The sequence below is a fragment of the Pelecanus crispus genome, chromosome 2 (assembly GCF_030463565.1).
Source record: "Pelecanus crispus isolate bPelCri1 chromosome 2, bPelCri1.pri, whole genome shotgun sequence".
NCBI classification, from domain to species: domain Eukaryota; kingdom Metazoa; phylum Chordata; class Aves; order Pelecaniformes; family Pelecanidae; genus Pelecanus; species Pelecanus crispus.
The window spans coordinates 74,697,271-74,723,939 of NC_134644.1; the positions used below are offsets into that span (position 1 = coordinate 74,697,271).

A 26,669-nucleotide genomic window follows, 5' to 3' on the forward strand; every position below is an offset into this window, starting at 1 on the left:
CAGTACCCTCAAAAGAGTATATCATAAAGCAAATTTTTATGACATAAGATTTTAAATTCTATTTTTCAAAATTTGCGATAAAGAAGAAATTTGTGATACAGAAGTGGTAGCATTTTGTAAATGGAAAAAGTGCCAAAGTTTGCTTGTTAGTTTAAGGTGGTTAGTTAATCTACAGAGATGACAACCCAGACGTTAGAATTATTCAAGCAAATAGTGCGTTTTCACCAGCTACACTTTATCCTAGAAGATGTCATGGCAATTTCCAAACATGCCAGCTAGGTTAAGCTTGTGGCAAACACGATCAGTTGGCAAATCAAATGTACGCAAGGGAATGCTTTGGTGCAAGGCAGAATTTGGAAGTCTTGCTCATTTGGTAGGTAGATGAGTAAAAAAATACGTAATTTTGCTATTCTGAGACACTTCACTTTACATTTAGGGTTGTTAAAGTAATTTATTCATTTATGTGTCGTCTTTAAGCAGAGAAGGAACAATGTCAGCATTTTGATGGAGGTGGTGGTCAGTCCATGGATGGCTGTCGTGCCCCTTCCTCCCTTGTACTGGTCTGCTGCCCTCAGCTGTTCCCGCACAAAAGCTAATGTGACTTTTGTTGGAGGTTTGCTTTTTCCAAAAATGAATTGTCTCTGCACAGAGAGGCAGGAGCCTCTGAGGCAGTCTGTGGCAGGACCGCGGTGCCAGACCCAGTGGCAGCAGCCTGCTCCAATGCCTGGGTCTGCCCATCTCTTGGCTGCCACGCTGGCTGGCCAGGCTGGCTGGGGCAGGCAGCAGTGCTATCTGGAAATAGCTATTTTTGTTATTGCCGCACAGATTTTCAAGTGTTTCCTGCTTGCTGCACGGGGGTTTTTGTCGACAGTCCCCAGTGGGCCATGTCGAAACAAAGGTGCCTAGTTGTAGGGTGGCGTGGGGCTGGGTTCATCCAACCACAACTTGTTGGTGAAACCTTTTTTTTTTTTTTTTTTCTTCTTTCCCCTGGCCGTGTAGATGGTACCCCAGGCGTGGAGTAAAAATTGCGACAGTCGTGGTAGAAATGCCTAAACACAGCTAAGCCGTGTGCTTCAGCTCAGTGCCATGCATTATTTGCCAAAAGCCAACGATGTGGGGGTGGCAGCAGCTGCCAGCAGGGCAACCACGTCTTCTCTGGGCTGAGGCCACGTCTCTTCTCTTCCCACTTGCGCAGATGAAAACGCAGCAGCCCTTGGGGAAGCGCTGTTGTCTCAGCTGCGCCCCTACGTGCCCAGAGCGGCATGCAGACACGTAGGCTGGACCACCACCCAGCCTTCAATTTTGAACAAGAAAGTAGCCCTCTTCATTTGCTGTGATGGTTCAAATATACTGGGAACTTCACCTCTCTTATTTCTGAAGGCTGCAATTAAATACTGGAAGAAGGTTTTATGCTAACGTTTGCCTAGGGAGCTTTTCACTCCATCAGTGATGTGAAATTGCATTTGTTGACAGTGGGTAATGTCTGTCTGTCTCCTAAGCTTTAGTAGAAGATTGTAAGTGTGCCAAGGACCCTTGTCTGTGTAAGTGGATTTTTAAAATGCATTTACAGAAACAGAAATACCTCTTTCAACTTTGCGGTATTTCCCCTTTACATTCAGAGTAAACAGTCTTTTTAGCTAGTTTTAAACTGTGATTAAATGTAGATGTTTTCAACTAAAAGGTTCAGAAAATAAGCATTTGAGCAGATTTGTCATGGCACTCAGCATCACTTTCACTTTGGTGCTTGCTGTCAAGTGAATTTAAAGATTAACAAATAAATAACAGGACATTGGGGTTGGGCTCCATTGAAAATTTCCAAGTCTCTTTTCCTTTCTTTGTTTTGTAGAACAGAATTCATTTTCGAGCCTGCCAGGGACTTACTTGTTCATCGGCTGACACAGGCTCTTTTTGCCTTTTCCATCATCACCACTTATAAAAATTCTGCAGGCCAAATTGCACCCTCAGTGATCTCTACCCAATTCGATTATGTCCAAATTGTGCTCCTGTCTTAATACAATTTCAGTATTTGGCAACACTGCTAGAAAATTTTCTCTTGCAGGACACCCGTCATCCTTTTTCTCTCAAACATAACAGAGGTGGATTTTTTTTAACCAGAGAAACAGAGGAATTGTGTAATTAATTTTCTTAAAACTTCATTTCATGGCCATCTGAAAAGAGTTGCTATTGCCCCTGAGTGCATTTCTAGACAAAGTAATTCTAAAAATAATCGTGCCTCCCTGCATATTGCTAATTGTAGGTAATGGAAAATGAAAACAGCAATGAAGAATCTGCAGAGGTGCGTGCATAATCTGTAGGAGACTGAGTTACTGTAGGTCTAAAATAAATAAGGTGAGGAAAGGTAAGAAAGAGCTCAGCAGCAGCTGACGGGTCTGCTCTCCCTCCTTTCACCTCCTGTCTTGTGCTGGCTCTGCCATTTGTCTGCCTGTGCAGTGCAGCCAGTTCAGCGTACTAAAGTGGCAGAAAACTAGCCCAGAAAAATTATTTAAAAAAAAGAAATAATTTTCTCCTAGTTTAATGAACTACACAGGTTCATCAGGAGGTCGTGCTCACTTGGTGGAAATGAGGGGCCAGAGTACCTTGACTGAAAGCTGGAGGAGGAGACTGGACTCGTCCCTTTTGATAGTATCAAGCTGCTCAGTTGGCACAGTCATCTTGTCTAACCACAGCCTTAGGATTGGCGCAGTCAACTCATCTAACCACAGCCTCAGATGCTAGAAGGGACAACAGTTGCCAGAAATAGGAGCAAAAAAGATGCAGCTTAAAAATTCATTGAAAAGTGCTTCACAAGTGTAGGTGTTAGATTTATGTATTTCTTTTTCAAAAAAAGAAAAAAAAAAACAAAACCAAAACACCACTGATGTAGTGGTGAAATTAATTGCATAGACTGTCCATGAAACAAAACTTTGCCTTAACCCCAACAGGGAACAACAACTTTGTTTTCCTTGACTCAGGGTCATTCTGCATAGCTGCTGCCTTGGATTTGTTGTTTGTATCAGCAGTCTGGAGAGCACCCTTGAGTGCAGACAAGCAAACTGCTTCATTCTGTCTTTGGCAGCCATAAAATTGCCAGCCAGCCTAAATTTGCACCCTGGCATCTTTTTGGCTGGCATGTACAGCCAAAAGGATGGTGGTGGTTTTACCTCGTAGGATTGCCAGCTCTGTCAAAAATTGTACCTTTTGTCAATTCTAGTTCGCTTATATTTTAGAAATGAGAGTAAGACATAACTTATGCAAAGCTGCTTTTTTGACTGTAATATTAAGTGAGAACCCAAAGCGGTGCATCTAACTCGACCATTTCTTTGGTTGGCAGATAAAGAACTTTAAATTTGTTAATAATTTTTTTTTTTTTAATGACTAGACCTTTATTTAGATGTTAAAAACCATGCTTAGAGCATTGTCCTTCAAACTGACAGGTTGGGGTGGATGAAGTTTAGATTGGATATTAGGAAAAATTTCTTCACGGAAAGGATAGTCAAGCATTGGAAGAGGCTGCCCAGAGAGGTGGTGGAGTTGCCATCCCCAGAAGCGTTCAAAAAACGGGTAGACGTGGCACTTTGGGACATGGTTTAGTCTAGTCTACCCTTAATTGGTTTAGTGTGGACTTGGTAATGTTAGGTTAATGGTTGGACTGGATGATCTTAAAGGTCTTTTCCAACCTAAACGATTCTATGATTCTAAGTTCATGCCGGTGATCTGCTGAGGTGAGAACTGGTGGTTGGTGCTGGTCACTCTCTCCAGCTGTTGGGTTGTGTTAAGAGGAGGTAAAGAGGTAACTTGTGGTTTACATAGAAATCAACACGAAATTAAACAGCTGTTTGAAGGTGGTGTAAATGATGGAGTCCCACAGCATGATTTTTCTGGTGGATCACGCTACCAAAAGGGATGGAAAACTCGCACAAAGTGCAGACACAAAGTGGAGAAGGCAGCAATCCAGCAGTACGCTCAGAAAAAGTGAGCACAATGCTTCTCTTTAAGAGCAATAGTTCTCAGAAGGCATGGGAGGTGGGAGAAAGGTACTTTACCTCTTTCTGTCTGTCTGATGCCCAATGCTTACCATTATTATTATTTCGGTGCTTATTAAAATGTTCTAGTGGAGACCAAAGGTCTGCAGGTTGGAATACGTAGCTGCTGTTGTAAAGAGGGTTTAAATTTCAGTATTCCTGTTGCTCCCCCATTGCCCATGATTGACAGAAGGAAACTGTGCATTAAATAACTAGTGTTTTTAATTTGATGGACAGACAATAAGGGATATAAGCAGAAAAGCAGCAGGGAAAGAAGTAGTCAGTCGCTGAAACAACCTACTCTGTTAAGAAAATAGGAATGCAACAGGAAATAAAATCAGTGTCACAAGTTAAAGCAGAGAGAAGTTTCAGTCATATATACAGACTGTAGTCAGTCCTAGGGAACTGCATTTTCTGAAACTGTGTCTGTGCTTAGCTTTGAGTAAGTCTTTCCCTAATTATTTTTCGCTATAGCTTTGAGCTATTAGTGCAAGACTACGTTTTGTGGAGCACTTTCAGAGTACTACAGAGAACACATTTTCAGTCTTCAGAGGCCTGTCTTGTGTCTTACAACCTCCACAGCAGTTTTTTCTTTATATGGGGGGCATTTTAGAAATGGCTTGCTGTTTGAAAGAGTGGAAAGAGTTTGAGAACTATTTGGTCGAGCAGGGCGTTCTTAAGGCCATTAGGCTGTGTTTAATCAGAGCAGATGTCATGTGTGCTATAAACCTTATCATGTCAACCCTGGCAGTAAAGTGGTTTTAAAAGAAAAAGTAGAGATTAGTGACAGATGGCTGTAACTGCTGATGGGTACAGTAGACACTTTTGCAAGTTGCCTGACACAGCTGCCAATGCACCTTACTCTTCATCTCAAATACCCTCCATTACCTGTGTTCCCAGGCTTTGACTTGTTAAGTGTACGGGTTGCCAGTCAAAATGGATTTGGGGATCCTTGTAGTGACATGGAGTAAACAGAAAACGTCAGTAGATTGGTACCGTGTTATTTTTAGTTGTCATTAACCCACGTTTGAATGTAGAATTTCTGCTGTGAAAAGCAAGAAAATCAGTCGCCTTTTTGAGCAACGAAACCCTTCAGGAATTAGTCATGTTCATTTCACGGCTCGTAACAACCCCGGAGATTGGTCTGCGCTCTGAGCTCATGACTGCACGTTTCGGTTTGGTTTCGGTGGGATCTTTTTGATTTAAAATCTCCAAGAAACCATTCTGAAATAACTGCTGTCTTTCGATAACTGATGATGATGAGAGGTTCATCACATAGCAGATAACTCCCAGCGCTTGTGGGTGAATGTTTTCCGGAAAATAAATATAGCTTAGCACGTATACTGTTAAGTCATAGCAGATTGCTCTACATCGTAATAAATACGCATGCATTTTTAAATCTTTTTTGTGTGTCTGACTAGCACAGATTTATTACATGCAGTTAATGTGATGTTGTATCCAGAATTAGATGAATACATGTTTTCAATAACCTGCCTTTGATGTCCTTTATTTCCCAATTTAAATGAATCTAATACTGTGAAGGGGGTGTCCAGTCAAAGATGTAGATGTAGAAGCCTTGTGCTTAGGGCAACAGGGGATGACAGTGACAAGCTTGACTCTCAAGTGTTGTTTCTGGTACATCTGCAGGGGTTTCTGGCTCCGAGAGCTAAAGGCTGCTGAATTTCTACCTTTATCCATCCTCTTTTCTCCCCTCGCAAGACTGTTAGTGAGCATTGTAGTTGCAGTCGGGACCGTGTGATGTTTCAGATCTGTCCACTAAGAGGCTAACTCATTCCAGATAAGCCTTGAACAGACAACATTCATTTTTTACTTTGCTCAGAATTTCCTGTGCTTTGTTCTGCATCTGTTTGTGAAAGACTGCGTTATCTTTGAAAGCCTTCATCTTGTTTTCTTTATTCAAGCTGTACGCTAAAATGGAAAAAGGAAAGAGCTGGAAGGAGCCCAGCTGGAGCAATCTGCCAAAGATCCCACAGAGGGACAGAGCTGGCAAACTCCTGAAACCTATTCAGCTGACCTCTGGTGCAATTTGGGAAGCCAGGAGATAAACCACTTTTCCTGCAAAAGATCTGGCCTCAGCCAGCCGTTCCGAGTAATGCCCAAAGGCCACACCAGCATTTAATTGCATTTTTCTCCTCCTTCGCTCATCCCTCACTTAGCTTCAGCAGCAGTCGACCCTAAAAATATTTCAGTTCAGCCTCTTCCTAGCCTTTGTGTGCATGCATCTAAACAGATGTGTTAGAGGTAAATCGCACCTTGACAAGCTCTGTTTCAGCCAGGTTGCCTCAAAAGCAGGTTCTTCCTAAAACACCTCCATTGGACAGTGGTCATCTCCTCTGGTGCTGTGAAAGGTGAAAGCGTTTCATGGCCGTCTGTTTTTAAAGATGCTCTGTTTACCGTGGCTGCAAAGCACCCCAGTGTTTTTGTGTCATGCCTGCTGCGTATGTGGAGAGATTGAAAGAAGCTTAAAAATGATGAAAATGGCACAGAGGGAGTACAGTTTTTACCTTTCTTCACAATGTGGGAGTTTTCTTTCTGCTTCAGGGTGGAAATGCTGTCACAGTGTTAGCAAGAGGGTGCTAGAGCAATGGTAGAAGCATGTCCTCTCATACAGGACATAGAGAAAAGGCATCTGGGTTGTACTGAAGCATACAGATGCAGGTGTATTGGATGGAGAAGGTTGAAGAGCAATTTCATCCCCTTCTGTTTTTTCCTGACCCCTGCTCCCTTGCTGTGATGTTGGGATCTTGTTTCAGAGTCTCAGGCTCTCTCTCACCCTCTGGCTCTGTATGCCAGAAGGTAGCAGTAGCGTTGCACAGAGCCTCAAATCTCAGGAGTCATACAGGAGCGGGCTGGGGTTGGGGAGAGGCATATTCCTGTTACGCAGTCTGCATGGAGGGCTCAATTCCCCTTCCCTTCTGTTGGTTCCTGTGGTGTGTCTGTCCAGGAACATGCTGTTTCTCTTCCAAGGAGAAGAGTCCCAACACTTCTTTAACATGACAATCTACTTGACAAGACAGTAAGCAAAGAACTTTTATCATTTTCCCAACATAATAAAATCTGGTGTTTTCCACAGTAGTTGTTCTGCCTCTTTACATCTCGGGAGGTCAGCAACAATTATCTCCAGGTGGAAGCCTGAATAAGGGATAGAAGTTACTAGAATGTGGCTTGAATTCCAAATCTTCTTGAAACGTAGTTGTCACTACTCTTCTACCCACTCCCCAAAATCAATTGAAGATGGTCTTTTGGGCAGCAATGGGGTCTGTGGTTAGGGACTACCTGTCAAGTTTTATTTAGATGGAAACCTGTCCCAGAAGCGTTACCTCATCTCATTGTCCTGCAGGGATGAACTTCAAATGCCAGTTTACATTTGTCCAAAAATGGCCTTCTCTAATTGGAATGGACAAGGCTGTCTTAGCTAAGTAGATAAACACAGCCCATTTGCAATTGTAGTTTTAAATGCAGTCTTTCATAGATTACCTTCGCACACTATGGCAGTGTCCTTGAATATCTAAAGTCTCATTAACAAGGGACCAGAATTGAAGAGTAAAAGTTCTTTGTGAAAGAGAGGGTTTTGAGCCATGAGCTGATGTTGATCTCTCCTAGGCTGGAGGAAGACTGTTTGGTACAAAGTCCCCTTTATGCCAGCATGGAAGGTGCTCCAATAGAAGTGGCATGCAAAGTCTTGAAGGTTGATTAACATCCAGAGCGTAACACAGGGTATTATACAAATGCTCTGCTCATAAAGTAGAATAAATGGGCTGTTAGTTAAGGCATTGCTTAGCACAGAAAGCCACCTTTCTTTTTGTTATGGATCTAGGCATCTGCCATTAACAGCCTGGAAAGCAGACTTTTTTAGAATAGTTGACTGATTGGAAAAGGGAGTTTAAGATACTGTCTGCAAACTTGAATATTGGGGTTTATGGGGAAGATGATTTTGCAGTGCTTCAATTTCCCTGGTGTAGCTGGATGTCGAGATGTTGCTGGGTTGTCATCTGGCTGGATCAAAATTATAACTGCTAAGTAAATTTCTATTTAAAGTTTCTCAAATCATCTTGGACTCGGTGGGGATAGTCTCATGAAAACTAAATTTGCAGGAAAACTTGGAAAGGAACAGACTCTGCTGAGAAAGACAGACTGGTCTTCAGTTTGTGCTTTCCTACTTCCAGTAGAAATTCTGCCCGTACAGATGAAGGACTCAGAAATTTTACCAAGGTTTTAGGAAAATAGCTTTCAGCTTTTGTCCAATGACTGCTTTCCCTCCTGACCTAGGTTGACTAGGTTCTCCTTCAGGCAACTGGAACCAGAGAGTAGACTGAAGGAGATGGTGTTTTCCATGTTGGCTCTGCTTCCCTTTACTCAGGTTGAAAGCAATGGAAAAGGACTGTCTTGGTGTCCTCTTGTCACGAGAAGACTTCAGTTCCCTAAAGCGCTAAGCGTGATAGGAAGAACCTCACTAAACTTGTGATTTGTTTTTCTTTTCTCTAAAAATGAATGCTGTTCTGCAGCTTGAAGAAAGACGTTAAGGAAACACGAGCACTCAGCCCCAAGGTTTGGGAGCAGGTGGTAGTGCCAAATTCAGCAGAATGATTTGAGGAATTCTTCCAGTATGAAGAGGGGGGAGGTGCCCTCTATAAGGGACAGGTTTTGTCTCGATGTGGCCTGTTAGGAGTAGAAGAGTATTTTGGAAGGCAACACCGACTTTCATAAGGAACATCCTGCTCTAACCCAGATGGGGACATGCCAAATGAAAATATGACTTCAGACGAATTAATCTGCTGATGTGTAAGAAACTTCCACTAATTATGTCAAAAACGTGCCCCTTTTTCCCCCAGAAGCTTATAGCTTGACTGAACGTAGGTACCATTTTGAGGAAGAAACTGGATATGGCCCTTCTGCTTGAGACCTTAACACAGAGCTCATGCTTTGCTCAGTGACAGGATTACATTGCAGGAGCTCACACATCCATCAGAGAATTTAAAGAAATATGCTGGCTTAGTATTTAGTTGGAAACTACAGTGAAAAACAAAGGGGAAGCTGCTGGAACCTTGCGGATTGCAGAGCTTCCCGCAATGCATGCTTTTCCCCCCAAAACTCACTCAAGTACGATCCATGTTTAAGACTACGCAAGCTACAGTTTTATTTTATGTACTAACCAGTGATGTGCAGCAGATGTTGCTGAACACATTTTGTGCCACCTCTAGAAACAGACCATCTCAAACCTGCGTAGGTCCCTGAAACACTGATGCGTGGCTTCCTTCTGAATTGCAGAGAAACTGTCTCCCGGTCCAAATCTAGCTGCATCTGCTGCCGGTGCCTGTCGTGAGGGATATTCCTATTTATACCGCTTGCTCTCTGTGAAATGTAGGTCAGGATTTTTAGCTTATGATTGCTCATAGGACAAATAATTCTCAGATACTTTCATGTTAATACCAGAGAATTAGGAGTACACCCTCCCTTTCTGTTTGCCTACATTTTTCACTGTCTGTCATCGTCCTTTTTCCTCCCTTTTAATCAGAAGGAGGAAAATGTGTTTTCCTGTTTCTCTGTGTACTTTTCCTCTCCAGCTACTTGTGTTTTTCATTCTGTCTTTGTCCTCCTATTTTCTGTGCTCCCTTTGAAGCGGGAGGATCTGTTCCTGTGCCGTGCCATGCCGACAACTCCAGGCTGCTTGCTGCAGGCTCAGTGTTACAGCCGTGGAGATCACAGATTCCCCACCCCACCCCACCCCCCGCCGCCTTTTGCCCCTTCCTGCCTCCTCCCGCAAACTCCTGGGCCATCCAGCCTAATGTGAGAGCAGATTGGCCTTAGTATTTGGAGAAAAGATTTATAATAAGCACTGGGAACGTGCTGGTAAAAAGCATCAGCATGGTATACCAGCTCAGTTGGACTACTGACTGTACATTAATTCTCTAACTTATAATTAGCTATATTAAATTCCAATTTTCTGAAAGAAACCATTATCAAATAACACTCTGTTTGAAATCTCAAAGAAACATAAGGAATGAAAGCTTAGTCCTGTTACGCTTTCATCTTTCAGAAGCAATCCCTATCTCAACATCTTGACCTACATTTTCTTTTTACCCTCTCCAAGAAACATTGTGTGGATTTAATGTCTCAAAAGGGAGGTAAGGATTTTTTTTATGCATGTGTATGTGTTGACATATAAAGTTTGGGGAAAACAATGAGGCCTTCATGTCCCCAATGACCTTTTTTTTTTTTTTTTAAACTTGAAAGTGTTTTCCATAAGATCTCTGAGGCAGATTTTAAGTTCAGAAAGAAATTAAATGTAAGAAGTCCACCCCATTCCTTTACAAGTGGTCCACTTTTATCTATCTAGTTTCTGCCAAAGCCTTTCCTGAATTTACATACCAGTAGAGAAGAAAATTGGACTCTCCTTCCTTCTCATATCCTGCTCACCACTTGGGATCCAGTCATACCATTTCTTTTTACCATTAAATGGGATGGGGGAGCTTGGGGTGGGGGGGAGCACAAGGTGTTTAAAATGATGGTTTCGTTCACATTCATTCTCTCCCTTACTGTGTAGCTGTTTGGCATTACTAATAAACAGTTTTACGTGGGAGTTAAACCTTGACCTGGGTGGCCCGAGCATGTGAAGAAGCAAAGGCTGTCAGTGCATCAAGCAGCTGGTGTAGGTTACGGGCTAATAGGGGTCCCAGCTTTGATGCTGACAAGGATGATTCCCGCTCCATGTACTGCCCCTTTTCTGAAACGCACCGTGGCATACCTGCAGTGCTGCTTTCCCATTAGATTGGTTCATCGTCCCCTGTGGGAGAGTGGCTCCATATCCACGGTGTGGTTGACGCCGTCCTTTCTGCCTCATCCCATCACATGGGGCTATGGACGTCTTCTCCCACTGCAGGATAAATGTTGCTATGGCTTTGTCCCATAGAATTCTTCTCCCATTTGTTTGGTATGGTTTTGTTTGGTGTTTTTTCGGGGGCTGGGAGGTGTGTGTGTGTTAGCACTTTGAACACACAAAGTGCTAAATGCATGCTAAGCGTTAATACTATTTAATCATCTTTGTAGCTTGAGTTGGGCTTGGTAGAGATGCCTTGAAACATTGTAGGGAGGGAATGTTCTAACTCCAGGAAGACTTTTGTTGTCTGAACTGATCAGTTTAATATGTCTCTCTAGCTTTTTACAGGGTACTGTGAATGTACAGAGGGATTTCAGTCATCATTTTTGTCTTTTTTTTTTTTTTTCCTACAGTATTGTCACATCATCTTGAAATAGAGTTGTGCAGTGGTTTTTTGGATATCAATAATACTTTTGGCCCTAAGTCAGGTTTTTTTTGATTGTAGTAATACAATGGCAAACTTCAGCATACACACAGCCTCTTGGGTATATTTTGAAAGCTCACTTACTGTTTTCATCCTGCATGTCTATGCTGTTCCATTGCATGCATCTCCCACCCCCTCACCCCCATTTCTCTGATGCTGCACTTAAAACAAGAAATATGCTAAGGGGTATCAGCCTTCAGTTACACGAATGGGTGGAAGGAAAATTCTGTGCAACACATTCTTGGGTTTTGCGGGGGGGGATCAGTATTCTTTAAAATTTGCAAGATAGTACTTTATCTCCTTTGCTTATTTGGAAAGATAAAATCGTTAAATACACTTCACTGTATAGTCTTGATTGTATAAGTGTGTGATGATGGTTGTTTCAAGGTTTCTGTTAAGTCAGGAAGCAGCTAGTGTTGTTTCACTTCCCCTTCTGATGTCCCGAAACGTGAGCAAAAAAAGCTGTTTAATAGCAGCAGAATATTTCATGGCAGTGGAATTTCTTGAACTCCTCCAGGGGGGTGGTGTGGCGGGAAGTCTCCTTAACATTTCAGAAGCCCTTTCTCCAGCATCAGGTTTTCAATTGGCTGGCCCCCTACCCCAGCTCTCATCTATTCCCCCCGTGGTTCTCCTGTAGAGCTCACAAAAGGGAGGTGAAAGTAAGGTTAAGCTGCTGGTCTCGAGAGCTAGAAATAGAGATGGAAATTGCTTGGCATATGAGGAGCGTTTCCTTAAAGGCTTGTTACAGCGCTGACATTTCATATGCCGATGCTTCGGAGAACTGCATTAATGCTGGCGAGAATCAGTTGTCCCCCCAATTAAAGTGAGAACGGTCTCTGCGTACTCTCTGGCAGGTGGCTGAAGTTCATGTTATCTGATGCCTTTAAGCTTGTGTTGCTCTTGCTTTGGCCTGCATGTTGTTCCTGTGGCGAGTTACTCCGGGCTCAGCTGACGGCTGAGGCATGGGCTTCTCCTGCTTTGTCCCCTCACCTGCTCTTCAGTCACTGCAGGCACTGGAGCCGGTCCGGGAGGGCAGGGGTTTCTCCTAAGCATCTTCCAGCTACAGATTTATTTCCCGGTGTGTTTTTTCCCATTGCACGTGCCCAGCAGGTAGACAGCTGCTGTGCATCAGAGGGACATCCGCCAACCCCTGCTGCCGCTGTCAGCGTCGCGCAGGAGATGGGCTGGGATGCTTACCTTAGGCAAAGGCTTAGTGCTCAAATAGAGGTGGAATGTCATTGCTCCCGTGCACGCGTGTGGCAGAACAATTTGTTCATTCGCGTCGGGCTTTCATACTGCACTTGTGATTTCAGTTTGCGGCAGTTGGTCTAAACGTTTTACTGTCACTGTCATGAGCCTCCTCTCCCTTGACAATAACTCTGCAAACAGATTACATGGGGCTGAGTCAAAACAGCAGAGCAGCTCTTCATCCCGAGCATGAAGTGTACTCCTCCGACCTTTAATTTAAGAAAGTGAGGAAATGATACTCACTTGCCTGCCCCCACAAAAAAAAAAAAAAAAGTAATCCCTTTCCCCTGGGAAGGGGTGATTTCAATTCTGCAAGTACAGATTTCACAGAAAGATAGGTGGAGTTTTTTGGTTTGTTTTGGTTTTTTTAAGCAACCTGGTTTTGAAAATATGTTTGAAATATGTTTGCTTACTGTATGGAAGAAAATCTTTTTATGGCCACATTGCTGTCTTATACGTTGAAATCATGCCAAGTATTTAGAAAATATAGATATATTTTTATAATCAATTTAGCAAGCTAGATGTAAAACCAGTGACAAGGAGGAACGAGTCCCAAAAGTTCCAAGGCCGAGTTTTGGGGGCTTTCCAGGTGTTTGAGTTTCTGTGTTGTTTTACCGTGCCTTGTAGCTGCCTTCTGTGAAGGAGAGGAAATAAATAGTACACTGGGTAGATGGTGTCAAGGGGAAGGATTCACTCCCAGGAAAAGCAGCTGCTGGTTTTGCCCCAAAAACAATCGCCTTTCCCTACTAGCAGCGAGGCACCAAGCATCATGGATGAAATTTAGGGTTACAGAAAAAAGCCTGGGAAACCAATGGCTTAAAAAAAAGTGAGAATTGCTCAGGCAGCTTTCTTCCTTCCCCTCCTCCTCCTGGGATGTCACAGGGCCTTATGCTGGCGTGGTTGTCAAGCCTACGTTACGGCGCTCAACAGATACGCGAGCGCTCAGGCTGGCAGGGAATTGGAAATCTGGCTGCAGGCGGTGCCTGCGACGCATTCCCGGCGTTGGGTTGCGGGAGGCAGCCTGCCTCCCTGCCGTGCTGCGCGCTGCCTTCCGTCCAGCTGGGCTGCCCCGGCCTCCTGAGGCAGGGGAGGGCTGTCTGCCATGTTGCTGAAGGGGCTAGGGTGTTAACTTAGAAGTGACTGGGGCCTGGTTTTTTTTTTTTTTAAAGTTGGTGGATATTTACTTGCTCTAAACTCGGAGATTATAACTCAGGCGCTTACTGGAAGGAGGTGGCATGCCAGAAAAAAAAAAAAAAAATCCTTGTCAGCAAAAGGGGTTGACAGCTTGACTCCTGGAGCTGGCTGATGGATGATCTCAGAGTTAGGGAGGGCATGTTCACTAAAAAGTTATTGAAAATGTGGAGTGAAAGTAATTAAAATGGTTTAATTCAAGTATCTGTCATATGTGACTTGAGTTCTTGTAGAACCTCTAGCATTTAGCTCAATTATTTTTTCCCAGGACAGGAGGAGGACTTTTTCCCTCCTTTTTTTGACTGAAAGCTCAAAGCACCTCCAGTGAAGAAAGGGCTGAATCCATACCCACGTCTGCTGGCTGCATGGGAGGGTTACTTTTGCTGCTCTGTCACTGGGCTGTGTGTTCTTGCAGCAAACAAGACCTTTGTAGCTCATGTCACGTTGGGGGGAAAAAAAAATTTCTTCTATCTGTCTGGAGGGCTGCCCGTGCTCCTGGCAAAAGTCATGAAAGGCAAATCCTCAATGACATGCATTAAAATATCAAATGGGTCTGTGCAATTAGGAGTATGTCATTCAGCGTTCGCCTTTCATGGCTTTTGTCACACAGGGGCAGAATTAGAGACAATTAAGCAGAGGATAACCTCCCCAAAAGGGCTTTCTGGCACTCCTCTCGTCCTTTCCCCAGCCTTTGTCCTACGGCACGCTGCTGTGCTAGAATCCTCCTGTTCCAGAGTCTGATGTTCTGCTCACTGTTGAGGTATATGTAGAAGTCAAGTCCTACATTTATTCCTCCAGTCATTTAATTTAATTTGGTTTATGTGAGAAAGAAGTTAGCTCAGGCTGCCTGTTCTTGCTCCTCTGAAGGGCTGGGCTGCCACAGAGCTGGCCCAGTCCCTGCTGGTGTCACCTTCACAGGCCCAAGATGCTGGCCAACCGTGACTCCAGTTCCAGAAATGGACCTTTCATCACCTCTATCTGCCGAGATCATAAGCCTGTCCTGTTTGTGTGATCCCTCACTGCAGATCAGTAGGAACCATGCTTTGTTAGAGGAAAAGTGTGTAGCAAATGTTCGTCAAGATGCTGTTTTGCTGTTGTATCCGGTTTCATGCAGATAGGCTGTTTTTGAATTACACATCCTGCAAGAGTTTCCTAGAAATCGTAACAAGTATAGCCAAGCCTTGCTAAGCCTCTGGTTTTTAGCTGTGCATCTCTCCTTTTTCAGGCTCCCAAGTATTCACTGCTAGCAGTGAGACATTGCATGCCTTTTTATTTCCCTTCTTGTTTTATTTGCACATTCATATGCTGTATTTTCTTCCAGTTAGCAGGCTCTTCCCCGCTTCACTGTGTTTGCCTTTACCTTGAATGTTAGAATCATAGAATGCTTTGGGTTGGAAGGGACCTTTAGAGATCATCTAGCTCAACCCCCTGCAGTGAGCAGGGACAGCTTCAACCAGATCAGGTTGCTCAGAGCCCCGTCCAACCTGACCTTGAATGTTGCCAGGGATGGGGCCTCTGCTACCTCTCTGGGCAACCTGTTCCAGTGCTTCATCACCCTCATTGTAAAAAATTTCTCCCTTATATCCAGTCTAAATCTATTATTCTTTAGTTTAAAACCATTACTCCTTGTCCTGTCAAAACAGGCCTTGCCAAAAAGATTGTCCCCATCCTTGCTATAGGCCCCCTTTAAGTACTGGAAGGCTGCAATAAGGTCTCCCCGCAGCCTTCTCTTCTGCAGGCTGAACAACCCCAACTCTCTCAGCCTGGCCTCGTAGGAGAGGTGCTTCAGCCCTCGGATCATCTTCTTTCTTCCTCCTTTGTTTATACTCTGTGGAGTGTAGAATAGCTGTTGGCTGGAGACATGCTCTTAGCATAGCTTTCCTTCTCATGTTACTTAAAATACCAGAATGTATTTTTAAATTTTTTTTTTTGCATTTTTACTAATCTGTCTAGCCCCTCAGTGCCAAGGTATGGGTATTTTTGAAGCGTGGATTTATTGTTCCTATGTCCATACATTCCTAATGGAAGCTTAACTCTGAAAAGGGGGTAAGGTATGTTACTGAGGCTAAAAGCAAATCCCAGTGATGCCAAGGTGGGGGGAAATAATTGACTGAAAAATGAGACTGCTATAGTGGTGTATCACAGTTAAAATGGATCTGTAAAAGTGATTCAGAAGGGGGAAGAATTGCCCTCACTTGGTGCTCACATATAGGTGGACAGAATCCAGGTCCCCACGTCCTAACCAAGCTCTCTTCCTGGTGGTGGTGTTCCCTTGCTTCTGCAAAGGGCTTTATGCCTTCTCTACCCACGTTTCTCTGAACAGCAAAGGTCTATAGCTAGGATCTTGCATTTGGAGTCCTCTTGTTCCTCTGAAGCTTTCTGACTGCAGTCAAGGGGGCTTGGTGGATGCAAGATGCAGACATCAAATACTGCTGATTCCTTGGCAAGACGTGGGAAGAGTACATGGTCTTCATTTCCCCAGTGCTAACAGGGAGCGCTTACGATACTATAAAATTAACTGTGTTTCTGTTTGTCAAAACTTAATGACCTTTACATGGCCTGGTATGTACTTACCAGAAAAGCTGCTGCTCTCTATATCATACAGCTGCAGGGGCAATTGGTAGGAGCTCGATAGCACAACGGTACCGATAAAACAGGTCGGGAGCAGCTGGTAGGGTGGTGGCCATCAGCTCTCTTTCCTCCTCTCTGTTCTGCTTCATTCGGGACAGCCCTAGCTTTTGGGTCTTGGGGCAACCATTCATTGGGGTTGCTTTTTTCCCCTCTTTAAAATTTAAAAAATTTGGGAAAATTCAAGGTAGCTATTTGTAGTTTTAAGCTCTGACTCGGTCAGCTCTCTGCATTTGTAGGAAGGGGATTTAGGAGAGATTTATTTGTTCCCCCAGCTTTTTTGGAGTCAGCATTACTGCTGCTCTCTCCTTCACTTGTGTATGAACACCTACCCTGCTGCTCTCAGCCTGCCTGGGACTCCCGCTCCCTCCCTCGTCCAGGCCACGCCACCATGGAGCCCAGGCTGATGACCTCCTTTCTGTGTTTTGAAGAATAAGGTGCCCGAAGGGGTCATGTGTCTTGCCTGGGGTGTCTTGCCTGGGGGAAGCAGGGAGTCGCAGTTTTCATTGTGTCCTTAAAAGTGGAGAAATGTCTTTTAATCAGAAAGCTTTGTCCCTTTGAATGTGGTTGGTTTGTTTTTTTTTTTCCTTTGTATAAACCTAAAATAACAGAAGTATAGACTTCAGGTAAGGTTTTTCTCTGTATATAATATGTTGCAGGCGTTGGTAGGTTGTTGGTTTTTTGGTTTTGGTTTTTTTTTTTTAAATGTCTTCCAGATGCATATTTCATAAATAAAACTGAGGCTTGAAGTATGTCCTATGGCCTGGGGTAGTTTCTCATTTTTGACTGTTATATTCTTGTTTCTACCGGTTTAATACCACCACCCTTGCCAACCAACCCGCTCCAAATGAAACCAAAACACCCTTAAAAGTGTTCTGTTGAAACACCAGAACAATATCATTTCAATTAATGCTGCTAACAGGTACTTGATAATGGGTTCATAGGCAGGAAACAGTGTCACATAAATGTCTTTGGTTGCTTAATAGAAATTTTGGACAGAGACGTAATGGGAGTAAGGAGCTTCTTTCAACCTGTATTATTTAACCAGTTCTCTTTGGTGATCTTGTCTTTTGACAGGCCGACAAACACATCTTGTGCTGTAATGTCATTCATGCTTGGCTTCCATAGTAATGATGTATATCTACATATAAAAGCACTCTTCTACTCATTTATGAAGACTGTACAAGCTATTTGCTAACAGTTTTTGGCATAAGAGTACTGCTTTATGCACATGCTCGGTTATGGACCATAATCAACCTAATGTCCAGTGGCTTGTCATCTGAAAAGCCCACGTACCGTTAATTACCATCATGGTGGCAACACAGAGCATTGTGTGGTATAAACAACAACTGTTTCGTGCTGTGGGTGTTTTTTTTTTTTTTATTTAGAGACAGAAAACTGTTGTGGTTTTGCATTACCAAATGAGATCATAATAGCATTTTCTTTACGACAGCTATCCTTAAAAAAATGGACAGGGAATAGGTGTCTCTTATCCCAGAGAAAAATGTTTTGGCTTGTTTTGTTTTTAAATTATGTTACTACCATGAAAACCCAGTTCTTTGGTCTCTAAGACAACCATGGCATGAAAATAGGCCTTATTTTCGAGGCATGTTGTCTGTTTAATATGTAATGTGATACCTTGTCATGCTGTGACAATGTGACAGATGGCATTTGCACTATAAAACTAAATTATCTTTTGTGCATAGCTGTACCAGAGCTAAATACAGTAACTCTGTACAGTATGCTGATTAATGCAGACTGTTGCAGATGTTTTGGAGATACCAGTATGTTTTAACTCGGCATCAAATGATTAATGGTTTTATTTAATGCGCCTACCAAGATTTTGGTAGTGTTTCTGCATGTACTCGGGCAAGTAAGGGCATTTTGGTAGAAGCTAAATTTAGGGTTACAGGCAATGAGATGTGAATTTGTATTGTATTGCAGCTGTTTGTCTATTACTTCTGGAAAATTGATGAGGACTATTCAGTAATGATACTTTGCAAGTGAACTTGTGTATGAAGTTACAGCTCATAATACACTGTTAGGTCCTGTAGTTCTTAGGTTGAAGGAAAACAAGAGGTGTAGGTGAGCCATCAGTTTATTATATGTAGAGTTTCGTACAGAATATTACCTGCTTGAAACTAAGGGCCAGATTAAACAGTTAAAGAGGTGAAGGTAGTAACTTTTTCCCTTTCTATGATAGGCGTAGAACTCGTGTTGGTGGTCTTCCACAGTGCGGTCATACTGAAGAGTTTGCCCATGTTCAGGTGGCACAGACTTCTCAGACCACGGTGTGCAATAGTCAACCCCCTTGCTTTCTTACATTGCAATTACATTTGTGGCAGCTTTCCTAAAAGGGACAGTGCAAAAACTAATTTTTTTTTTTTTTTTTTTAAAGCAAAGCTTTCCTGTGCAACTCCCAAAACTGCACAGCTGAAGTTTGGATGGGTATGTTACTCCGTAAGTGAACAAAACTTGAGCTCTGGGCCTATGTAACTACAATCCATGCTATTGCATGCTCTCATAAGTAACAGTCGTCCCAGTGCAGTGAGAATGCTGCTTCGAGTAAATCCACTTTTTTAACTTCTTCTAACTTGTGTTTGTTTGTTTTGCCAGTTGCTCTGGAAACTGGGCCCAGAGCGGTTCAGCTTGCAGGGATCAGGGAGGAATGCAAGGAGGGGGGTGCCAGGGGAAGGCAAACCCAGTATCTGTTGGCAGTGGGAAGTGGGTGTCCCTGTGTGTTCAAGAAGCACCCGGGAGCAGAGTTACGTATTTCACATATAGCTGAGATCTGCAGTATGGCTCCCTTGCCCTGAACTGTGTGGACTGGCTGACGTTAGGCATTCATCCCATATAGAAAGCTGTGTATACGGTCATGTTGAAATTCCCCCTTACTTAGGTCAGTTCATGCTTTTGATATCTTTGGCTTGTGTTTGTGTGGTGTTGACTGCTGATTTGTCTAATGTGATGACTTTGTGGGTTGCCTCTGACTGTGAGAACTGACTGGAAATACAATTGAATGTATTTCTTTTCCTAAACCGCCTTAGGACTGGGAAATGGCGAACTAAAATAGGTGCTGCTGTCTTGTTGTAAGAACATGGAAATGTTCATGTTCAGTTGCCTTGTTGGCATTAGAGTAAGCGATGTAGAAATAGTGTTTTGGAAACGTTGTGAAAGTCCCTTCACCCAACCACTGTGTTCAACTAACCACATGATACTGAGGTTTGTTCAGATGCTGCCCTTTGGTTTCCTGATTATTCAGTAACTTTAATAATGAGGAACATACCAGTAATTGTAATCTCATGTGTTCTTAAAACCAACTAACTAACCCCAAACCCTCCCTTGCATTTTTTCAGTCTTCCCTTATATTGCTGCTTTCTACTTCTCTTTTCCTCCTCTGTTTTCATCCTACATATTTATATTTACACGGTGTTTTATTGTATGGTGCATTCCCAGGTACCGTGATTTTGCATCACGTGTTCAGCTGCTCCCAAGACCTGCCCTGCACATGCCTGTCAGCCATCTCTCCCAGATGACCAGAGATGGGTTAGATCATGGCTTGAGAATACAGTTGTAGATTGCTGCTAAAAGTGTGTGTGTGTATCACCAAAAATGGTAAGGTTAGCGAATCTGTACCAATATAAATTAAGCCCTGCCTGCACTGGAATAGTAAGTCTTACTTGCTAGACTATTATGAAAAGCAGTCTGTTTGAGTCAATGCAAGCCCCCTGAAATAAGCTCATTGAAGCAGATTTAACTGTTCTTTAAACACAGTTTTCGGTGAAAGGGACATGGCCGTTGCTGGAGAAGGCTCAGCAAGACCTCTGTTCAGTTAACAACTACAGTCAAGAAGCAAAGGGGATAGTGAGATGCAGGGGGAACAAGAGGGAGCACACTCTGCAAAGGTTGTAAAGCCACGATATCCGGATTCTGTCTGGATCGCTCTAGAGGGTACAGTTCAGCTCCTTGCAGAGCCCTTCCTTCATGTGAAAACACAAACAAACTTGTAGCCACAGGCAGATTTGAAAACACTGAGAGTGTGGAAGGCAAATGAAAAGGAGGTGATAGAAGTCTCTTTAGTAATGACTGGGGTGCAGAGGGCAGAAAGGGCTGTTCTGCTTTCCCCAGCTGGTAACAGAGTGGATTAATATTCACATTTGCTGCTTTTTCTCAATGCAGTTAGAAGCTGGTAAGTGGATAAGTGGATTTTTTTTTTTTTTTGTCTTTTTAAGCAGCATGTAACTAAAATTGCAGTTTGCTATCACAGCTTATGCAGAAGTTTAAAAAAGACTTCAGCAAAACTGTGAAGTTGACATTTATGTGGCTAAGATACATTTTAGAAAGGATGTTAAGATCTCCGTGTTTCACTTTTAAGCTACCCTTTTTAATTACTAGGAATTACTAATTGGCCTTTCTCTTAAAGTATGTAGTCTTGATCAGTTAGAGCCAGGACAGTGTTAAGGGACCGTAGATGTCATTTGATATGTGAGTTCCTGTATTTCTGACTTTAATTAAATAATCGTTATTAGTGACTTAGTTAAAGCAGTGTTCATTCAGTGACTTTGAGCCGTTCAGTGTTTCAGTTCCTTTTAAACTTTGGCAGCAAATATGCACTGCTTCACTCTATATATAAATTATTATTTCACGTAAGTCATTTTAATATATGAAATCCTGCACTGACTTATAATCCAAGTTGCTGTACTTTCAAATTTAATTTTAATGAGGTTTAGTTTTTTTAAAAAATAGTAAAAAATCTAATTTGACTTTTAAAACAAACACTTTATATTACAGGAATAAAGTCTATTTTTATCAACCCTGATTTATTCTGCCTAGTTATTCAGGCCTTGTGGTTGGTCATGAGTCCAGCTGCCAGGGGAGACGGCAGTGAGAGCTGGGGCTGAGATGTGCCCAGTGGGCAAGGGGCAGGCAGCCGCTGCCAGGTCTACGGCAGCTGAGAACACAACCAGTCATGGGTTTTGCCATGAGCCAGGGCTCGCTGGCATCATGATTTAGAGGTTGAAGGGCACAGCCATAAAAAAGCAGTAGAGGAACTATTTGTCCCTTTGATTTTATTTGGCTCTTGATGGCTTGTTGGTTCTTTGACTGTTGTTGGGTGCTCCAAAGTAGCCAGGATTGAAGAGTGGTTCAGCTCTTCAGGCTATGCAGAAGACCATTTTCTTGCTCGATTGCTTTTCCCTCTTTACATACACACAGAGTTGCAGTACTTGGCTTTTAAGAAACACAGATGCTGCTTCCTGCGACTTGGTTAACTTTGGGGAGTCGACCCATGTGAATGGATGTGCTCCAGACTCTGTTCCTGCAGCGCACCAGCAGACCTGTACGTCCCACCAGCTGCACTGGTGGCAACTCATTAATGGTGATGGGGGTGCCCGAGTGCCACTTGGTGCAACTGTGGGGTCCCCACCCCATCCTTGGGCCTCCAGACCCTTTATAGCTCCCAATTGATGCACAGCAGAAAAGAATTTATCGCAGTTAGAGATAGCAGGAATGGTGTTTGAAGGAAAAGGTATCTGGGGGCAAACTGAATGCATTTGATATAAAAATGATTGAGTGGCAATAAACTTTATAACAGCCTACTTCAGCATGTGCTTTCTCTCCAGTGCTTAGAAGGAGGCTGTGGACTGTGGCTGTCTGCGCCTTTCATCACTTCGGAGCAGATTTTGCAATTATGCTGGCCCTGAAAATGCGTAGAACATGACACACATTCCCATTATTTATCAGTATCTCTCATTTGTAGTTTTATGACTCCGTTTTAGGACACTTGTTTTAATTGGTTTCAGCTGACTACAGCTAACTTCAGTTATCCGCAATATTACTGCGTTTTGTGATGGTGCTGGTTATGATGAATAATAGTAGACAAACCTGTATTTTTCCTTAAGGGACACAAATCATGCTTGTCTTCCAAGTGCACTGATGGTTTGGCAGGGTGAAAGGATGAATAAAAATTGCCTTCCAAGTGCGTGCAAGTTGACAGCCCAAAAGGTGATTTTCTTGACTCATATACTTCAGGTTACTGGGTTTTACATATGGCAAGTCTCCAGAACAAATATTGCTTTTGGAAAACCTAATCAAATTCTGCCGTAAGAGTTAAGTTACTGAGTATCAGGCCTCAAATGATATGCTTGATTTAGACTTCTCTGGAGTTTAAAAATTGTAAGTTTTATCAACAGTGGTTTCCTGGAAAAATGCAAAGCAAAAGTTGATACTTTTTTAAGAATAAACTTGGGCACTAGGGCTTCTAGTGAGGGTGAATTCAGCATAGAAATGTAATCTATTTAATGTTTTTTAAAAGGTCACCTTCATTTCCTTGGGAATGCTTTGAAGGGATGCTGTCACCCCACGTTGTATCATTGTGTTACATTACAAACCTTGTTGTAGGATCGTGTGCCGATACTGAAATTTGTATTATTTGTTGGGTCACAGTTTGAGATCTCTTTAATGGAAAGGAAGTATCAAAAGGAATTTAACAAAAGCAGAGTGAAAATGTAAATTGGTCATTTAACTTCTCCCTGCCAGTCTCAGGCTGGCTAGAAGAGATATTTTAATGCAAAAATTGGTGCTTAGTTTCAACTTTTGCTTTGTGGGCTCCATATTAGGAAGAAAAAAATTGAGCTAACAGTTCACTGCATCTTCCTCACACAAAAAATCCAGGCTTCTACTTTGTAGGTGGTATTTTAAAAACAGTATACAAAAACTGCACCACGTGGCCACTTCTGACTCCCAAGTCAGGAGGAATTTGGTGTAGTTCAGAATGAGTAAGAGCAAACTTTGGAAAAAGAAGAGCAATATGATGTAGTGGTATGATGCAGACTTTGGATTAGGCTGTTTAAAAATGGGCGATCAGAGCGATTAAGATTGGAATCGGAAGCGCTGAAAGGTTCAAGAGCCCGCTAGCATACACGGTATTGCACTCAGTCGTAGTGCCCAAGCAAGCAGTGAATAAATGGCCTTGCTGGGGGGGGGGGGAGCATTTGGCTGTGGCCAAGGTGCCAGTACTTAGAGGAGACAGCTTGCCAGAGGAGGTGCCTTGGCTCTTGCTCTGGTTATGCTCTGGTGTCTCTTTGAAGCTCAGCTTGGCTGAATGCTTGGTTATGCGATGAGTAAGTGCATTGATGGTGCTAAACGTTGATTTTCTTGAAAACAGAGGTCTGAAATGGTGTGGCACCGATGTAGCACTGGTGGAAAGTTTTAAACTGCTATTACTAGTAAGCATTTTTGGTGTAGTACTCTGAAGCCTTGCTGCCTGGCTTATCTTGGAAGAGGTTGGCCCCCTCCCGGCAATTATAGAAAGGGGGACTGAAATGACCAAGGGAAGGGAGTCCTACCAGTGGTTCTCTGAGGCAATAAAGCTGTGAAACAAAGCTCTTATGCCATTTGCAGAAGTATTTTGGTGGAGAGATGGGAAAACGTTCTCCTGGATAAAATTGCAGCTCCTGTGCTAATAAGCTCTTAAAGCACCAAGTAAATACTGAGCTGATCAAATTCTTAGTAATTTTCCTCCCTCTTATCCCAAAGCCTACTGAAGAATATGTTACTATTTTAATTCTTCCTTAAGTCTGAGCAGCTTCACTGTCTGTCTGCTGTTGTTTGTAAGAGTCAAATTATATTACTTACTTGAGTAGAATATGCACAATTTGTTAAACATTATGCTTGTATAAGGCCAAATGGTTTCTTCCATCTGTATGACTCTGCTTGCTATAGTATTCCTCCAGGAGAGAATAGGTGCAAAAGGGAAGGCAGCTGTGGCAGACATTTCCCCTGCCTTGTGTACCTTTGCTGGCAGTCTGGAGTTTCTGTAGTTGAGTGACATTTGGCTAGAATAATCAGAGTTGAGAAACAGACGTTTGATCTTCACCCCTTTGGGATTTAGGATTTTTTTTTTTTAAATGGATCATATGTTGTAGTAGTTGGAAGCAGCAGAATGAAGAGCAAGACAACGACAAATTGACCAAACAGCAGCTTAATTTTATATTGATCTACAGTGAAATACAAAAGGCTCTCATCTATGCTAGTCAACAGGAGTTCTGTAAAACAGGGATGAGTTTATGACTGTATCCCTTTTTGAGTAAGGATGTGACAAGATTATAAATGTGGTTACAAACACCAGTAGTGTAGTTATTCATGATTGGGAGCTTACAGTAAACCAAATTGGAAATGCACAATCAGACAGGTTCTTATTGGATACCTCCACGCAAAATCAGTATTATCAGCATGTCTCTCTGCAAGATGGTTGTTTTGGGCGTCAACTCTGTTAGTGTCATGCGTGAATTTTTATAAAATCCATTTGGCACTGGTAATGCAGGTTTTGAATATTGTGTACTACTTTGTCACGTTTGCAGGACTTCTCACTAATGGCCAATCTAAAGGATTAGGACCGGGATCAGAACAGCTGGAGAATGAGAAGGACGATGCATCTCAAGTGTCCTCAACGAGCAATGATGTTAGTTCTTCAGATTTTGAAGAAGGGCCCTCAAGGAAAAGGTCAGTAGCACGTTATGATTAAAGTATAGCCTTTCTGCTTTGTCCCTTTTGTGCTTATAAGGTTGTGATTATGTTATAAACATACTTTCCCGTGTGGAGTTCTTCTAGTAAGAGTGAGGATATAGTAAATTTTGCTTTATCCATCGGTATAGATGGTTCTTGTTGTTTTGGAAAGCATGGAAAAGCAGTTGTAAGTTTGCAGTACGTGTTTTCTAAATTAAATGCCTTAAGACTCTCTCCCCTCCTGCCCTCCCTCCTCCTCCCCTGGCTTTAGCCTCTCAGGGACATGCCAATACGTACGTGTGTGTAATTTCAAGGAAAACATCACTAAAGCAGTTAGTGTTACTGTTGTTATCTTTAATTTTCTGTGAATGAAACCATGTGAAGTTAAAAAAAATCAAATAAAATAGATGCTTCTGAGAAGAAAAACTGTATAGTAAGGCAGTGTAGTGGGTATCGGTTGCAAAGGTCTACTTTGAAATGCTGCTGTAGCAACCTGCCTCCTCTTTCCTAGAAGTCAGTTATGAGGTCCTTGTTGAACTCTTGCAAGTTCTTATTCTGAACGTGCAAAATGTGGGTTAAAATCCTAGGACTCAAGCCAATCTATTACAGAAAATATGCTGAGAATGCAGGAGGCTGGGAGTTGTCCTCTGTATGAAGTAAGAACCAAAACAGGCTGTCTGAAAAATGCCATTTAAAAGAAAGAAATGGAAAATGCTTTGTCAACCTTTTTCCTCCACACTCCTCACATCCTAGTCCCAAGCCAAAATGAACCATAAAATAAAGTTTTCTTTCAAATAAAAGAAGTATTCCTGTTTTCTGCGTGACCTTATGATTCCCCTGAGAAACCCGATAGGATGAGGAGAGTGGTGCTTTCCTGGACACCACCCTGTTCCTCTTCCCGTGTCCCCCACCCCTGATCCCCACAATCTTTTCTACCCCCCAAGCAACAGACTCAAAGTCTAGTTAATATGCCCGCTTAGCTCCTGCAGTGTATCAGAATAACATCTGTGTTATCTTCTATACTGGTATGAATTTTGTAAGGCCTATTGCATCCTACTGCTGGTCAGGGGAAGAATATTTGTGTGTTTATTTTTGGCTTTATGGATATAACGGAGGCTTGAAAATGATTTCTGCTTAGAAATTTAGGTGACATCCACTGTAGGTGTGATCCTGGGAGACAGTGGTCATCGTTTCATGGCATTGCCACTGTTGCTTTCGTGTTATCTTAAGGAGTTTTTGCTGCCCCCTGTACTTGCTTTGTCCCCTCGTTCCTCAGCCGTGCTGACACAACTGCTTGCAGGGTCACACCATAAGTAGGTTCCAGGAGCTGGTTAGGATTAAAAATAATAGTGAGAGGAAGACGGATTGAGACTTTTTGCCAGGGTTCTTTATTTTTAATCTGCGCCAGTTTTCATCTCTCATTCACAGCACGGCTGCAGGAGCAGCTGCCAGTGCAACTGAGGGCTCATCCCCTTCCTCTCTTGGGGCTGGCAAGGGGCAGGAGGGCTTGTCCCTTATGCTGTCCCTGCTTCTGGTGCCCTGCACAGTCCAGCTTCAGAAATGAGTGGAACTGCTACATCACTGTCCCAAGAAACTGCATTTGAGTATTGCGGGTGTAATTTTTTTGGAGGAAAATTTGCTAGCTTTTGGCTGTGGGAATTCAGACACTTGAGAAGCACCTGGGTGGTTCAGGCCTAATAATAGAGAACTCGGTGCCTTTGGTACTTTTCAGGTTAAAAACAAAACAAAGCCC

At 42.8% G+C, this 26,669-nt stretch overlaps 1 protein-coding gene across 1 annotated transcript in view; it reads left to right on the forward strand.

Moving 5' to 3' along the window:
- JARID2 (jumonji and AT-rich interaction domain containing 2) overlaps positions 1 to 26,669 on the forward strand; it is a 227,255-nt gene that overhangs the window by 102,319 nt on the left and 98,267 nt on the right. The window contains exon 3 of the mRNA XM_075705105.1: positions 24,772 to 24,913. Within this exon, the coding sequence (XP_075561220.1) occupies positions 24,772 to 24,913 (142 nt within the window). The remainder of the gene's footprint in view (positions 1 to 24,771; positions 24,914 to 26,669) is intronic.